The sequence below is a fragment of the Oncorhynchus mykiss genome, chromosome 30 (genome assembly GCF_057628025.1).
Source record: "Oncorhynchus mykiss isolate SJ-2025 chromosome 30, ASM5762802v1, whole genome shotgun sequence".
In the NCBI taxonomy this organism is placed as follows: domain Eukaryota; kingdom Metazoa; phylum Chordata; class Actinopteri; order Salmoniformes; family Salmonidae; genus Oncorhynchus; species Oncorhynchus mykiss.
In genome coordinates, this window is record NC_143051.1 from 20069296 (window position 1) to 20085856 (window position 16561).

General features: G+C 41.3%; 1 protein-coding gene across 2 annotated transcripts in view; it reads right to left on the minus strand.

Moving 5' to 3' along the window:
• The window catches only part of LOC110489401 (CUB and sushi domain-containing protein 3), a 660686-nt gene that overhangs the window by 451397 nt on the left and 192728 nt on the right, over window positions 1–16561 (minus strand). For both annotated transcript variants that reach the window (XM_036971422.2, XM_036971421.2), the window contains exon 4: window positions 12752–12946. In XM_036971422.2, the coding sequence (XP_036827317.2) occupies window positions 12752–12946 (195 nt within the window). The remainder of the gene's footprint in view (window positions 1–12751; window positions 12947–16561) is intronic.

The window sequence follows — 16561 nt, forward strand, 5'->3', positions numbered from 1 at the left end:
AGGGTTTCAAACATCCTGAAAGCCTAGCTGGGAGGTGTCCAGATACAAACTTTACTTTTGTCCCCCGTTACCAAAAAGTGGCATTGATTTGGCAGTTGTGTATGTAGTACTTCTGTTTTTGTCCAGGCCTGTGGATGTTAGGACTGGGTTGAGCTGATTTATGGGAAATGGGATTCCGGGTATAAGGTACGGTTAGCTGGATGACAAGTATTGACAGTAATGCCTGGTAATACCGTTGGAGGATGTCGTCACCCCAGCACAGCAGAACTAGAAAAGCAGAGTTGAGCAGATTAAAAAACCTCCCTAGGGCTCTCGCTATACCTGTACAGCAGCACTGTCATGACGATTTTACGGATTCACAACAGGCCTCACCAACTCTCTCTGCCACAGGCTCCAGCCCACTCGAACCTGCAAGCCCAAGCTTTATTACCTGAAAGCTGCAATAAAAAACTAGTCATAGAAAAATAGAAAATTGTAAATAGTTTCTCAGTAGGGGTTGAGGAGATTAGAGTTGGGGTTGATTTTTGTTGATTTTTGTCATTTATTTCAGTTTTGGTGTTTCCATAAACTGTTATCAATTGTGTGTGATTTAGGAATAACCAGGGGAGTACGACTAACCCCTCTTATTGAAGCCATGAAGTTGGGAATAACATCCCCTATACACTCCCTGATGAATTTCACGGTGACTGAGTTAATTGGGAAGAGTATAAGGGATGTTGTTGCCACTGTGACTATTAAAACCTACCCAAACCAACATTTGTGGATAGATGGCAGCATTCGAGCAAAACTGAAAACACGAACCACCGCATTTAACCACGGCAAGGTGACTGGGAATATGGTTGATCACAAAAAGTGTAGTTATTCCATCCGTAAGGCAATCAAACATGTAAAATGTCAGTTAAGAGACAAAGTGGAGTCGCAATTCAACAGCTCAGCCATCAGACTTATGTGGCAGGGTCTACAGACAATCATGGATTACAAAGGGAAAACCAGCCACGTCGCGGACACCGACGTCTTGCTCCTGGTCAAGCTAAACACCTTCTTCGTCCGGTTTGAGGATAACACAGTGCCACCTACGCGGCCCCCCCAAGGACTGTGGGCTCTCGTTCTTGGTGACCGTCGTGAGTAAGACATTTAAGCGTGTTAATCATCGCAAGGCTGTCGGCCCAGACGGCATCCATAGCCGCGTCCTCAGAGCATGTGCAGACCAGTCTCGCTATTGCAGTCTGCTGTCCCCACTTGCTTCAAGATGGCCACAATTGTTCCTGTACCCAAGAAAGCAAAGGTAATTGAACTAAATGACGTAGCACTCACTTCTGTCATCATGAAGTGCTTTGCGAGGCTAGTCAAGGATCATATCAACTCCACCTTTCCTGACAGCATAGACCCAATTCAATTTGTATACCGGCCCAATAGATCTACTGACGATGAATCCCGCCCTATGCAACTGGGTCCTGGACTTCCTGACGGGCCACCCCCCCAGGTGGTGAAGGTAAGAAACAACACCTCTACTACGCTTATCCTCAACACAGGGACCCCACAAGGGTGCGTGCTCAGCCCCCTTCTGTACTCCCTGTTCACCCATGACTGCGTGGCCATGCACACCTTCATCTCAATCATCAAGTTTGCAGACAACACAACAGTAGTAGGCCTGATTACCAACAATGACGAGACAGCCTACAGGGAGGAGGTGAGGGCCCTGGCGAAGTGGTGCCAGGAAAAAAACCTCTCCATTAACGTCAACAAAACGAAGGAGACAGCAGAGGGAGCACAGCCCCTATGCACATCGACGGGACCACAGTGGATAAGGTGAAAAGCCTTCATTTCCTCGGCGTACACATCACTGACAATCTGAAATGGTCCACCCAGGAGGTTGAAGAAATTTGGCTTGGCCACTAAGAACCTCACAACATTTTACAGATCACAGATCACCGCCTGGTATGGCAACTGCAACGCCCGCAACTGCAGGGCTCTCCAGAAGGTGATGCGGTCTTAGGGGGCACACTGCCTGCACTCCAAGACATCTACAGCCCCCGATGTCACAGGAAGGCCAAACAGATCATCAAGGACATCAACCACCTGAGTCATAGCCTGTTCACACCGCTATCATCCAGAAGGTGAGGTCAGTACATGTGCATCAAAGCTGGGACTGAGAGTAGTTAAATAGCTCTTATAGCTGTTAATAGACTGTTAAATAGCAATCACTAGCCGGCTACCACCGGGTTACTCAACCCTGCACCTTGAGGCTGCTGCCCTACTGTATCTACATAGTCATGGAATCACTGGTCACTTTAATAATGGAACACTAGTAACTTTAATAATGTTTACCCACTACTATACTAATTTCATATGCATATACTGTATTCTACTGTATGTCAGTCAATGTCACTCAACATTGCTCGTCCTAATATTTATATATTTCTTAATTCCATTCTTTTACTTTTAGATTTTTGTGTATTGTTGTGAATTGTTAGATATTACTGCAATGTTGGAGCTAGAAACACAAGCATTTCTCTACACCACAATAACAACTGCTAAATATGTGAATATGACCAATAACATTTGATTTGGATTTGAAGTTAATGCCGACAGCAGTACTACAGGCTGTTGTTTCCAGAAAGCAGGATCCCCCATTATAGTGAATGGAAAAATGGCAATCTTCGTGGTCAAATGTAAAATAAACTTTTTTTTTAAGACAATCATGGTGCCACTGATTGCTTTTATTGCACAAGATGTATGTACTTGAACCAATTATTTTTTAAACGCACACAGAAGAAGTTACAAGGATAATTGAGTAGCTATCACTAGCCTGCAGTACCCTAGTCGGCCTTCAACTTGAGATACTCAATGAGAGAGTGCAGGTCCATGAAGCAAGATGGCAACACACTAAAATGGCACTTCCTGATCTTCAAATCAGCCACTGAGACTTCACATAGGAAACAATGGGGTGACATCATCAAAGGCTTTGCCCATTTTTTTTTTACAGTCTATGGGAATAACACCACCCCCCCACCCCCCCCCCCCCTCAACATTAGTAGTTAGTGTGTATTAATAATGGGGGAGAATTTATTAACAAGGGTTGTATGACCATAACTCTAATCCATGTAAACTGAGGATACCGATACCTTTCCTTCTAACGCAATGATAGGTAGCATATTTCACACAAGGAACACAATGAGACATAGAGTAGACAGAGTATTCATCCATGTAAACTGTTAGTGTGTCTAGCACGACCACAGGAGCTACTCCATCCCAGCAATCTATCATTGGATTATTTCATCTATCGTAACACAAGTCGGTAATCTGATTCCGTTGTCCATCACTAAGAACTGTCCAACGATGGAGATCAAATGCATTGTGTGACACCAACCATTCACTCTACATGTTTTAGTTTAGAGCCAAAGACATTTATCTAGATTTGAAGTGAAATAAATGTCACTTCCATGCCTGGATTAGATAAATGGCAGATGAACGACTTGAGATTTGCATAATGCACTTTCCTATGTTTTCCATATGGTGTCTGCATGTCCATAAAGAAGACATCAAGATTATTTTATCTCCATGAATTCAAGTTGATTTGGTAATGTCCCAATGATCCCTGGTTTAGAGAAACACATAGGCACTGCTTGGCAAGCTTATCTGATTTATTCTGTATTTATTTTGCTCTTCAGTAAAATGCTTACTCTGCTTTCCTTTTGTATACTTTTTAGCCAGTAGCTCTGAAAGTAACGTCACATACAGTATGTGCAAATATGTGCACCATGTCATTGCTATCTCTCTCTACTGTGTGTGCGACTTGCTAGCTCTCACTCAAATGGCAAGGGGCTGAAGCTCATTGGTGGAACTCGAATTTCTAGAAAAACAGTCGCTTTCGTGGCTAGTTGAGGTAAGACAGTAATTAGTAATTAGTAATTATGCTCATAGATTATGTATGTATGAACAATAAATTGAAACATCAAGCCCAAAGTGGGAGGTTTAAAAAAAAAGTAGTAGCCACCAATGTTCTGGAGCATGTCTTTAAATAAATACTGGGATTTTTTATGTATTTTTTCAACCTACCTAGATTGAGTGAAGCGGGCATGACAAAATCTATTCCCCCTCAGGAGACTGAAAAGATATGGCACGGGTCCTCAGATCCTCAAAAGGCTTTACTGCTCGGACTCCGACCGCAAGGCACTACAGAGGGTAGTGTGAACGGCCCAGTACATCACTGGGGCCAAGCTTCCTGCCCTTCCAGGACCTCTATACCAGGTGGTGGCAGGGGAAGGCCTTAAAAATTGTCAAAGACTCCAGCCACCCTAGTCATAGACTGTTCTCTCTGCTACCACACAGCAAGCGGTACCGGAGCGCCAAGTCTAGGTCCAAGAGGCTTTTAAACAGCTTCTACCCCCAAGCCATAAGACTCCTGAACATCTAGTCAAATGGCTACCCATACTATTTGCATTGCCCCCCCCTCCACACCACTGCCACTCTCTGTTGGCACATTGACTCTGTACCGGCACCCCCCTGTATATATTGTTAATTTTCTACCGCTGCTCTTTAATTACTTGTTACTTTTATCTCTTATTCTTATCCGCATTTTTTGAAACTGCACTGTTAGTTAGGGGCTCGTAGGTAAGCATTTCACTGTAAGGCCTACACCTGTTGTATTTGGCATGTGACTAATAACATTTTGATTTGATTTGACGCCAAAGTTTAACAGAGAGAAATGCTATTTCAAGCTTGGCAGATTTTCAGCACACACTCATGAAGATTCCAGATAGGCATCCTAGGCTGCGTTTACACAGGCAGACCAATTCTGATATTTTTCCCAATTATTGTCAAATAGACCAATTTGTGACAAAATGTCAGAATTGGGCAGCCTGGATTTTAAAACTGTTCTCGAAACAAATGAAATGATCTTCTATAGTAAATAGAACAGCATTAAAGTGTTAACTAGAACTGTTAAACATAAATATCTACTGACCGTTTTTGGAGCCATGACTTGAGTCACGTTGGCAATTAATAATAATTAACTGGAAGGTGTGGGGCACTGATTAGACTTGCATTCTGGTATTCATAAAAATATTTGTCATACTAAACTGCATGTAAATTATATCATGCTTTATAAAGGATCCCATTATACTAAAGTTGTTTTAAGCTTTCAAACATCAAGCTGTGTGTGCATTCATTAAACTGTACTTTAACATTTTAACATTGCACTGACATTTATATAGGACTAAATACGAAATGTTCCTTGACTACAGTTTTTTAGATGGAACGAAAACATTAAATCATTCTGTAAAGCACGAAGGGTGCTCCCACTGTTTTAATAGAGGAAATGTGCATTAAATGGTAAGTATGATGCTAATGTGCATTGTAAAAAAAACACCCACAAATTCAGTTGTTTCAACTAATTATTATTAAGTAACTGGTTCCACGGCCCTTTCTAGTTTACTAAACTTTTCGGTCCAAGTGTTACCTGACAAAAGAGTCGGCCAAAACGTTGGCAAGCATTCAGTCATTTTAAAATTGTCTCATAAATATAAATTATAATTTAGGCATCTTCATTAAAACAGGCTGTGCAACTGGTTACACATACCGTACTTTTATCAAACAATGTTTTCTACGCATATATTTGACACATGTTGACATTGTGCATGTTAATTTATACAGTAATGGTGGCGTAACAACAGTGGTGACCTGTCATTCAGGGAAGTTTTGAACCCCACATTTTCTTTCTTTTTTTGGGGGGGGGGGGGCTTGCCTGTTTTGCATGCTATTTTGGCATTGATACGTGTCACATATTAGTGTACATTTTACAATGTAAAAAAAATAAACATAATTGAGTTAATAAAGCTGCATACAAACATGGTCTCTTTTTTGTTTTCTTAAGTAAGGCCTCTCCAAAATGCAGGTGTGTCAGCCTAGCTTAGAGCTTTCTGTTGTGGTTGGGCAACCCAGCAGAAAATACAGAGCATTGCGCCGTGATTGGCACAGTGTTCTGTCACTGTCATCTTCCTGGAAGGAATAAGTGGACCAAAGCGCAGCGAGCGTACATTTTCTTTTTATTTAGGTAAATGTCGCCAACAAAACAAAGGCACGACCGTGAAGCTTAACAGGGCTATGATGCCTCTAACAAAGTCAACTACCCACACTGAAAGGGAAAATGGGCTACCTAAGTATGATTCCCAATCAGAGACAACGATAGACAGCTGTCCCTGATTGAGAACCATACCCGGCCAAAACATAGAAATAAAGAAACATAGAAAACAAAACACAGAATGCCCACCACACATCACACCCTGACCTAACCAAATAGAGAAATAAAATGGCTCTCTAAGGTCAGGGCGTGACAGTCACTCATGGGTACACTCCATCACCGCCAAGTCTAAGGGTAGAGCTCTATGGGTGCTGCCATAGAGTTACATAAGAAGTGCCCATCCAAGAAGGCTCAATGTCATTGGCCAAAGATAAAATGATCACGTTATATTTACAGTAGCTTTGATTGGACTTTGATTGGACAACATCAAGTCGACAATCTACTGGCAAATCCTTTTTAATCCTTGTCATATGAAGAGAAATTCTAGATCAAATGTATCTGTGCTCATCGGCCACTGGACATAAACATTACTCAACAAGTTGGAAATTGCAAATTCAACAATGAGTGGTTTGGAAGGAATCAGTGGCTAACTGCAAGCATTGCAAAGCAATCATTAGCCTGCTATTAGCCTGCTAAGATTAAGGGTCTCGTTTCCTAGTTTAAAATTATAAACATTCAACATTGGCCATACTGTCAATGAAGCATGATTTGTGCTGCTCTCAAATCAACTGTTAATTCTGAATTGCAAAATCTGACTTTAGTGAGTTCAAGACAACTGGGAACTCAGGAAAAACGAGTTATGACTGGGAAAATACATTTTGAACTTTCATCCAACTCGGAATTGTAAATCGGGAACTTGGGCCTCTTTCTAGAGCTACGACCTGAAGATCGCTGATGTCATCATGATTCAACTTTTTTTTCTGAGTTTCCTGTTGTCTTGAAAGCACCATAAATCCAGAGGAAATCCAGACTTTGATGACAAAGTTTGATGAAAAAATTTGACCACAAAGACTGCCGCGCCAAATTCCTGTTTAAGTGAGCACAGCTCAACAAGGTGAGTCCAAAAATGTATTGCATCTTTCTGCATAAATTAGATATGTATACTGTAGCTAAGAAAGTAACACTAAATGTATGCTGTGTAGTAATCTGTTAGCAGCACATGTGCCTCACCCTTATAATTTAGTCTATTTTCACCTCTTAATTTTGCCTACTGTTCTGACTTGGTGGTGCTCATGTAGCCTATAACCTGTTTTTGAGAAATGTAATCATCGAATATTGTAAGAGCTTTCATTGTCTGCTTATATTCCCCCTTCACCTAATACCTTTTCTGCACTATTGGTTAGAGCCTGTAAGTAAGCATTTCATTGAAAGGTTGTTGTTTTCAGCGCACGTGACAAATAAACTTTGATTAGATTTTAATTTATCTTACGGTTCTGACTTGGTGTACAGGGAGAATACTGTAAGAACGGCCCATTTCTGAATTCTCTCCCTGTACATTTCAAAGGTGCTGAACAAATAGTTATATTGACTATGTCCATGCTAGCTCGCGCATTAATGTCTTAATCGACTCTTATCCGCTTGTCATCCACTTATGCCATAGTTTGTACATCTTCATTGTTAGTATAAACCACTTTTCTTTCAGCAAGTCAGCCATATCAGCTATGATTTTTTAAAGGCAGTAAATGAGGCTGAATGAACTGTTTCGCTGCCAGACAAGGCTTGCTGATAGCCAGGTGTAGCAGTGGTGTAGTGCAATTCATGTATTATTTAGTGTTGTGTAGTGTAGTGGCTTTGCTGGAATGCATCCCACATTTGAATTTTTTGGCCCATCAAGATTTACCTGCTAAAATCGGCACTGCTGTGAATTAAGAGTTGTAAGGTCAAATCCGAGGTGAGGACATGTTGAATATTAATTACTGTATATATGAACACGCACAATATAATCATATATGTCAACTTGTTGAAAATATTGTATGTTTTAAGCACTGTGTTTGTGTATCTAGTTCTATAGTCTTTTTTTTGGGGGGGGGGGGGGGGGGGGTAAGATGCTCAAGTAATAATTTCTAGTTGAATGAACATTATGAGACAATTTGAGCAAACACTAAATTTTAAGTTGATGACATTTTTGTGTACGTTTTCTCATGTTGGAGCTAAGTTTGGGCCAACTAAACATATTAAGTTTAGGTAGGACTTTGACCGAAAAGTTGAGTAACCAAAAAAAAGACTGTGGAACCAGTTTCTTAATAATACAGTACTTGGTTGAAACTTTTTTTTACACCACACACACAGACACACACAGCAGTGTGTATTTCCCATTCAACTCCAAGCCGATCTAATTTGGAGTTTTGTCAGTGTACGTATTACTTTCCCCCCCTCAAACATTCATGCAAGGCAAATGCGCATCTTATAATGTCCAGGGAATGGCTAGTTGGCCTTCAACTCAGCAAAATAGTCTCTCATTTCTATTTGAGGGTTGAAGAATGCCTGCAAAAAATCAATTTGTACCGATGCCAGGGTCTTGGCAGGCAGCAGATCAGCCATTGAGATTCTCATCACATTAGCCCTCAGCGAGTGGCTCCCTGGCCCACTAATATAAAAAGAGCACAAGCCCCAGTCAGAATGTACATTTCTAGATGATCTTCCGAATGCTTGCTTGTGGTTATGCATAAATTGCTTTACTTGAGATAATTCACCCGGCCGATTGTGATGGAACTAAAGATGTGAAGGCCATTTTGAGTTCGTCTTCTATTTAAACAGGAAATTATTGGTGATTGAATTCCAGATGTAAAGAGGTATCACATGATCTGATCTGGGACAACAAATTGCAGGCTGAGCATCTATTAAGAGCATGTAGGTTACGGTTCAGTTTTGCGTCACACAACTTCCTGAACACATACTGTATGTGATTTGTGATTGACACTTTACTTCTGTCATGACATTCCACTGAGCTAAAGTCACTTAGTACTTATTCATTACCAGGTGTCACCCTGAAGGATTGTAGAGTGATTGAAATGCAGAAAGAATGGACTACAAAGTGAATAACTTATTCACAACCAATGTCATGAGGACAACATGAAAATGATTGTATTGTACAGTATACAGTATATTTAACATCCTGTTATGTTGCATCCTAAATGGCACCTTATTCCCTTTATAGTGCACTACTTTTGACCACAGCCTCACTTTACTCTGTGCTTATTCATAACCACATGCTGAATGACCATAGGCCGACACAGATAATAGGTTCGTAATGCCAATGGATCTGGGTTTATTTTCCCTTTGACCCTCTACCCTTCCAATGTCACTCAGTGAAACAGTCCAGGCTTGCTACTCCAACCAATTTCTGTTTCATTTCACCTTTCTATGAACAACCTTGTTCAATTACGGATCACTTAATGGTTTATTTTAATATGCACTTATTTGTAGGATGGCGTTGTATTGCCAGAGGGAGGGGTAACAGTAATACTTATTGTGCAATTAGTCCATTGACTGGGGCTAACTGGTAATTCTATCCTGTGTGCATCAGACAGAAAGGCAAGATGATGCACGTTGCTTTCATCTCAGACTCATTATTAAGGACATATCAGGCGGAGGCACACGGCTGTCTATGAAGAGGCTCTTATTTGAAAACGGTCATGGATAATGCACATAATAATTGGCCCCAACACAGGAACAATACATCTGGATGTGTTTAAAGCAAGTGCAGCAGATCACAGGCTTCTTCCTCTGTATGCTGATGGTGTATGTGTGTGTGTTCCTATATGCTGATAATGTCGTGGTTTATGAATAACTTTCCACAGCTCTTATGGAAAATCTCCTGTCTGCTCACAACTGTGATTTGACTTTCAACGTGGCACAGTCATAAGATGCCACCTTTCCAACAAGTCAGTACGTCAAATGTATGCCCTGCTTGAGCTGCCCCTGTCTGTAAGTGCTGTTGTGAAGGGGAAACGTCTAGGAGAAACAACGGGTCAGCCGCAAATTGGTAGGTCACACAAGCTCACAGAACGGGACCGCGAGGGCTTGTAAAAACCGTCTGTTTCATTCGTAGCCATCTATTTACCACCACAGAACAAAGCCAGCACTAAGACAGCTCTCAACCAACTCTATAAGGCCATAAGCAAAGAAGAAAATCCTCACCCAGAAGCGACGCTCCTAGTGGCCGTGGACTTTAATGCAGGCAAACTTAAATCAGTTTTACCACATTTTTTACCAGCATGTCACATGTGCAACCAGAGATATAAAAAATCATAGACCACCTTTATTCCACACACAGAGATGCATACAAAGCTCTCCCCCGCCCCCCATTTGGCAAATCTGACCACAATTCTATCCTCCTCATTCCTGCTTCCAATAAAAAACTAAAGCAGGAAGTACCAGTGACTCGCTCAACACGGAAGTGGTCAGATGACGCGGATGCTACACTACAGGACTGTTTTGCTAGCACAGACTGGAATATGTTCCGGGATTCATCCAAAGGCATTGAGGACTACACTACCTCAGTCATCAGCTTCATCAATAAGTGCATCAACGCCTGGTATGGCAACTGCACGGCATCTGACCGTAAGGCGCTACAGAGGGTAGTGCGAACAGCCAAGGAAATCACTGGGGCCAAGCTTCCTGCCATCCAGGACCTATATAATAGGCGGTGTCAGAGGAAAGCCCATAAAATTGTCAGAGACTCCAGATTGTTTTCTCTGCTACCAAGTCTAGGACCAAAAGGCTCCTCAGCAACTTCTACCCCCAAGCCATAAGACTGCTGAACAATTAATATAATCACCACCGGACATTTTACATTGACAACCCCCTCCCTTTTGTACAGTGCTGCTACTCGCTGTTTATTATCTTTGCATAGTCACTTCACCCCTACCTACATGTACAAATGACCTCAACTAACCTGTACCCACACACACTGACTCGGTATCGGTGCCCCCTGTATATAGCCTTGTTATTGTTATTCTTAATCTTATTGTGTTACTTTTTATTATGACTTTTTATTTTAGTTTACTGGATAAATATGTTCTTCTTTAACTGCACTGTTGGTTAATGGCTTGTAAGTAAGCATTTCACAGTAAAGTCTACACTTATAGTATTCGGCGCATGTGACAAATAAAGTTGGATTTGATTTGTAAAGCTCACCGCCATTGGACTCTGAAGCAGTGTAAACGTGTTCTCTGGAGTGATAAATCACACTTCACCATCTGACAGTCTGATGGGTGAATCTGGGTTTGGCGGATGTCAGAAGAATGCTGCATAGTGCCAACTGTAAAGTTTGGTGGAGGAGGAATAATGGTCTGCGGCTGTTTTTCATGCTTCGTGCGAGGCCCCTTAGTTCCAGTGAAGGGAAATCTTAACGCTACAGCATACAATGACACTGTAGATGATTCTGTGCTTCCAACGTTGTGGCAACAGATTTGGGAAGGCCCTTTCCTGCTTCAGCAGGATAATGCCCCTGTGCAAGCAAAGTTCATACAGAACTAGTTTGTCGAGTGGCCTCCCGAGTGTCATAGCGGTCTAAGGCACTGCATCGCAGTTCGATCCCAGACTCGGAGACCCATGAGGCGGCGCACTATTTTCCCAGTGTGGTCCGGGTTAGGGGAGGGTTTGGCCGGGATGCAAGCTGACTTTGGTCGCCAGCTGGACGGTGTTTCCTCCGACACATTGGTGCAGCTGGCTTCTGGGTTAAGTGAGCAGTGTGTCAAGAAGCAGTGCGGCTTGGCAGGATCGTGTTTTGGAGGATGCATGGCTCCTGACCTTTGCCTCTCCTGAGTCGGTAGGGGAGTTGCAGCGATGGGACAAGACAAACTACCAATTGGATATCACGAAAAAGGGGTAAAAAAAATATCTAATAATAACAATAGTTTGCCGAGATCGGTGTGGAAGAACTTGACTGGACTGCACATAGCTCTGAGCTCAACCCCATTGAACACCTTTGGGATGAACTGCAAGCCAGGCTTAATTGCCCAACATCATTGCCTGACCTCACTAACGCCCTTGTGGCTGAATGTAAGCAAGTCTCTGCAGCAATGTTCCAACATCTAGTGGAAAGCCTTCTCAGTTGAGCGGAGTCTGTAATTGCAGCAAAGAGGGGACCAACTCCATATTAATTCCCATGATTTTGGAATGAGATGTCTAAAAAGCAGGTGGAAAATGTTACCAATAAACTGTTTGAACATTTTTCAAAACTAATAAAACTATCCACTGTGACTATCCAGATGATAGGATGGTGTACATAGTTAGAACGCTCTCTTACGGTGTGCAAAAACATGACAGATACCTGGCCACGCACATGCATGTACTCCTTGTCTCTCTCTCTCACTCTCTCTCCCTCTCACACCCACACATTTTCTCCTCATCCAAAGGTTACACAAAAACACAAAAGGGACACAGACATGCACACAGAAACTTTCACAGATGAACACCCACAGATGCAAAGGAAACACAACCACATTTGGACAAATGTATTACACATCTGCAATACACACAGCCTACCATCTCTACAGACACACTCCCATATCGTTAGCATGCAGCTGTCACTGACGTTATCACACACACACACACACACACACACACACACACACACACACACACACACACACACACACACACACACACACACACACACACACACACACACACACACTAACAGGCCAGGGCATGGACTCTCACCTCTGCAGATGGGCACAGGGAAGTCCCACACGGCACCCTTCTCCGCATTGGTGACACAGGTGAGCTGGGGGTGCCCATCCAGGACGTACCCAGTTACACAGCTGTAGTGGATCTTGTCCCCCACGTTAAAGCGTGTCCCGACAAGGATGCCTTTGGGAGGTACCCCGGGGTTTCCACAGGCACTGATCTGCAGTTCTGATGGGGACAAGAGGGGAGACAGTCGTTATGCATTAAGTACCCGGTTGTGTAAGAAATTAAACATGGTTGGTTTTCTCTGCTTCTCACCCCCTCCTTCCGTTCTCTCCCTTTATTTATCTTTCTCTCTCCCCTTCCTTCTCTCCCTCCCTCCCTCCTTACCTCATTCTCTCCCCCTCTTTCTCTCTCCATCCCTCCTACTTTCTCATGTTTCTCAACTCAACTGAGTATCAAGCCAGGCGGAAAATGGCAGCGGCTCCCTCACTGCCATTACATGCAGTTCAGTGCTGCATTCACATGGAACTTGACTGCACATCTGAAGGTAGGGACACAGTGGAAACAGCCAAGGGCATTCACATTGTGCTGGGTGGGTTGGGTTCAGGTTTAGCTTCATGCTGGGAGAGCAAGACAAGATAACCATATACTGGCTGAGAAAGAAGATACTGTAGAAAAATTAGAAATGTGTGCAGTATTTGAGTGAAAAAAAGACTAAAAAAGATAGAGAAGGTACTGAGAAAGGAAGAAGAGATATATATGATTCAGAGAGTTAGAGATAGAGAGAGACAGAGACAGAGACAGAGAAAGAAAAAGAGTGAGTGAGAGAGAGAGGGAAAGATCTAGAGAGAGTGAGAGAGAGAAAGAGAGTGAGATATATGTATATAGAAGAGAGAGACAGGGAAAGAGTGAGTGAGATATATATATATATTTAGAGAGAGAGAGAGAGAGAGATAGCGAGAGAGTGAAAGACAGAGAGCGAGAGAGAGAGAGGATTGTGAGAGTAGACCAATAGAGATACAGCTAGCCATCGCTGGTTGCTCCCATTATATTCCAGTGTGTCAGCCAGCCAACTAATGCTCAGGCGAACAGTTCTCAGTGGATTTGCTGGGGGATGATTCTTATTACCAATAAAACACATTGTGAACACTGGGAATAAGAAAGAAGGGAATAGTAAAAGTGTGCCTGATCATGGAGGATATTATCTTCAAATCAGTCAGAACATACAGGAATCCTCTTTTCTGTGACTTTAGAGCAAGGCTTTGGGGCAAAGAAGAAAGTGTCTGTTCCTTTTCTTCTCTTTAATACACACATACACACACACACATACTGTGCACACACACACAGTTATCCGGGGGAAACACACAGTGACAGACATGGATGTCTGCAGGTATCGGAGTGCCAACTTTATTAATTTAATCGTGCTAATTACCTTGGTCCTGATGTTGTAAAATAGCTTGAATGAAAACAGACTCATTAGGCTAACAGCCAGCGTGTGTGTCATCCTTTTTAACAACGGGAGATCATCATTAGTCTCATATACCTAAAGGGTGTGAGTGTGTATGTGCGTGCATCTGAGTGTGTCGGTTAGTGTATGTGTTGGTTTAGTGGTGGATGGGCTCAAGAGCTCATGGGCATGAGGTAATAACTGCAGCACAATTTGCAACACCTCCAATTGTGACCTCTTCTGTTTTATTAGAATGACTACCATTGTCTACTAGGGTTATTTATACCATGGTTCTGAATGACTACCATTGTTGACTAGGGATATGTATATAATGGTTCTGAATGACAACCATTGTCTACTAGGGTTATTTATACCATGGTTCTGAATGACAACAATTTTTACTAGGATTATTGATATAATGCTTCTGAATGACTACCATTTTAGCCAGGTTATTGATATCATGGTTCTGAATGACTACCATTTTAGCCAGGTTATTGATATCATGGTTCTGAATGACTACCATTGTCAACTGGGGTTATTGATATCATTCATTCCGAGTGACTACCATTGTGTACTAGGGTTATTGATAACATTCTTCTGAATGACTACAATTATCTACTAGGGATATTTATATCATGGTTGTAAAATACTACCATTGTCTATTAGGGTTATTGATATCATGGTTATGAATGACTATCATTGTCTACTAAGGATATTTAAAGAATTGTTATAAAAGGGTTATTGATATAATTCATCTGAATGACTCCCATTGTCTACTAGGGTTATTGATATAATTCATCTGAATGACTCCCATTGTCTACTAGGGTTATTGATATCATTCATCTGAATGACTACCATTGCCTGCTAGGGTTATTGATATCATTCATCTGAATGACTCCCATTGTCTACTAGGGTTATTGATATAATTCATCTGAATGACTCCCATTGTCTACTAGGGTTATTGATATCATTCATCTGAATGACTACCATTGTCTACTAGGGTTATTGATATCATTCATCTGAATGACTTCCATTGTCTACTAGGGTTATTGATATCATTCATCTGAATGACTACCATTGTCTACTAGGGTTATTGATATCATTCATCTGAATGACTTCCATTGTCTACTAGGGTTTTTGATATCATTAATCTGAATGACTACCATTGTCTACTAGGGTTATTGATATCATTAATCTGAATGACTACCATTGTCTACTAGGGTTATTGATATCATTAATCTGAATGACTACCATTGTCTACTAGGGTTATTGATATCATTAATCTGAATGACTACCATTGTCTACTAGGGTTATTGATATCATTCATCTGAATGACTACCATTGTCTACTAGGGTTATTGATATCATTCATCTGAATGACTACCATTGTCTACTAGGGTTATTGATATCATTCATCTGAATGACTACCATTGTCTACTAGGGTTTTTTATATCATTCATCTGAATGACTCCCATTGCCTACTAAGGTTATTGATATCATTCATCTGAATGACTACCATTGTCTACTAGGGTTATTGAATTTATGGTTCTAAATAATTACAATTGTCTGCTAGGGTTATTGATATTATGGTTCTGAATACTACCCTTTTATCTAGGGTTATTAATATCATGGTTCACAATGACTACCATTGTCTACTGGGGTTATTGGTGTCATGATTCCGAATGACTACCATTGTCTACTAGGGTTATTGACATCATGGTTCTGAATGACTACCATTGTCTACTAGGGTTATTATACCATGGTTGTAAAATACTACCATTGTCTACTGGGGTTATTGATATCATGGTTCTGAATGACCACCATTGTCTACTTGGGTTATTGATATCATGGTTCTGAATGACTAACATTGTCTACTTGGGTTATTGATATCATGGTTCTGAATGACTACCATTGTCTACGAGGGTTATTGATATCATGGTTCTGAATGACTACCATTGTCTACTAGGGTTATTAGTATCATGGTTCGGAAATATTTATATTGTCTACTAGGGTATTGATATCATGGTCCTGAATTACTACCATTGTCTACTAGGGTTATTTATTCCATGGTTGTAAAATACTACCATTGTCTACTAGGGTATTTGATATCATGTTTCAAAATGACTAAGATTATCTAATAGGGCGATTGATATAATGGTTCTGAATGACTATAATTGTCTACTAGGGTTATTAATATCATGATTCGGAAATATTTATATTGTCTACTAGGGTTATTGATATCATGGTTCTTATTGACTACCATTGTCTACGAGGGTTATTGACATCATGGTTCTGAATGACTACCATTGTCTACTAGGGTTATTAGTATCATGGTTCGGAAATATTTATATTGTCTACTAGGGTTATTGATATTATGGTTCTGAATGACTACCA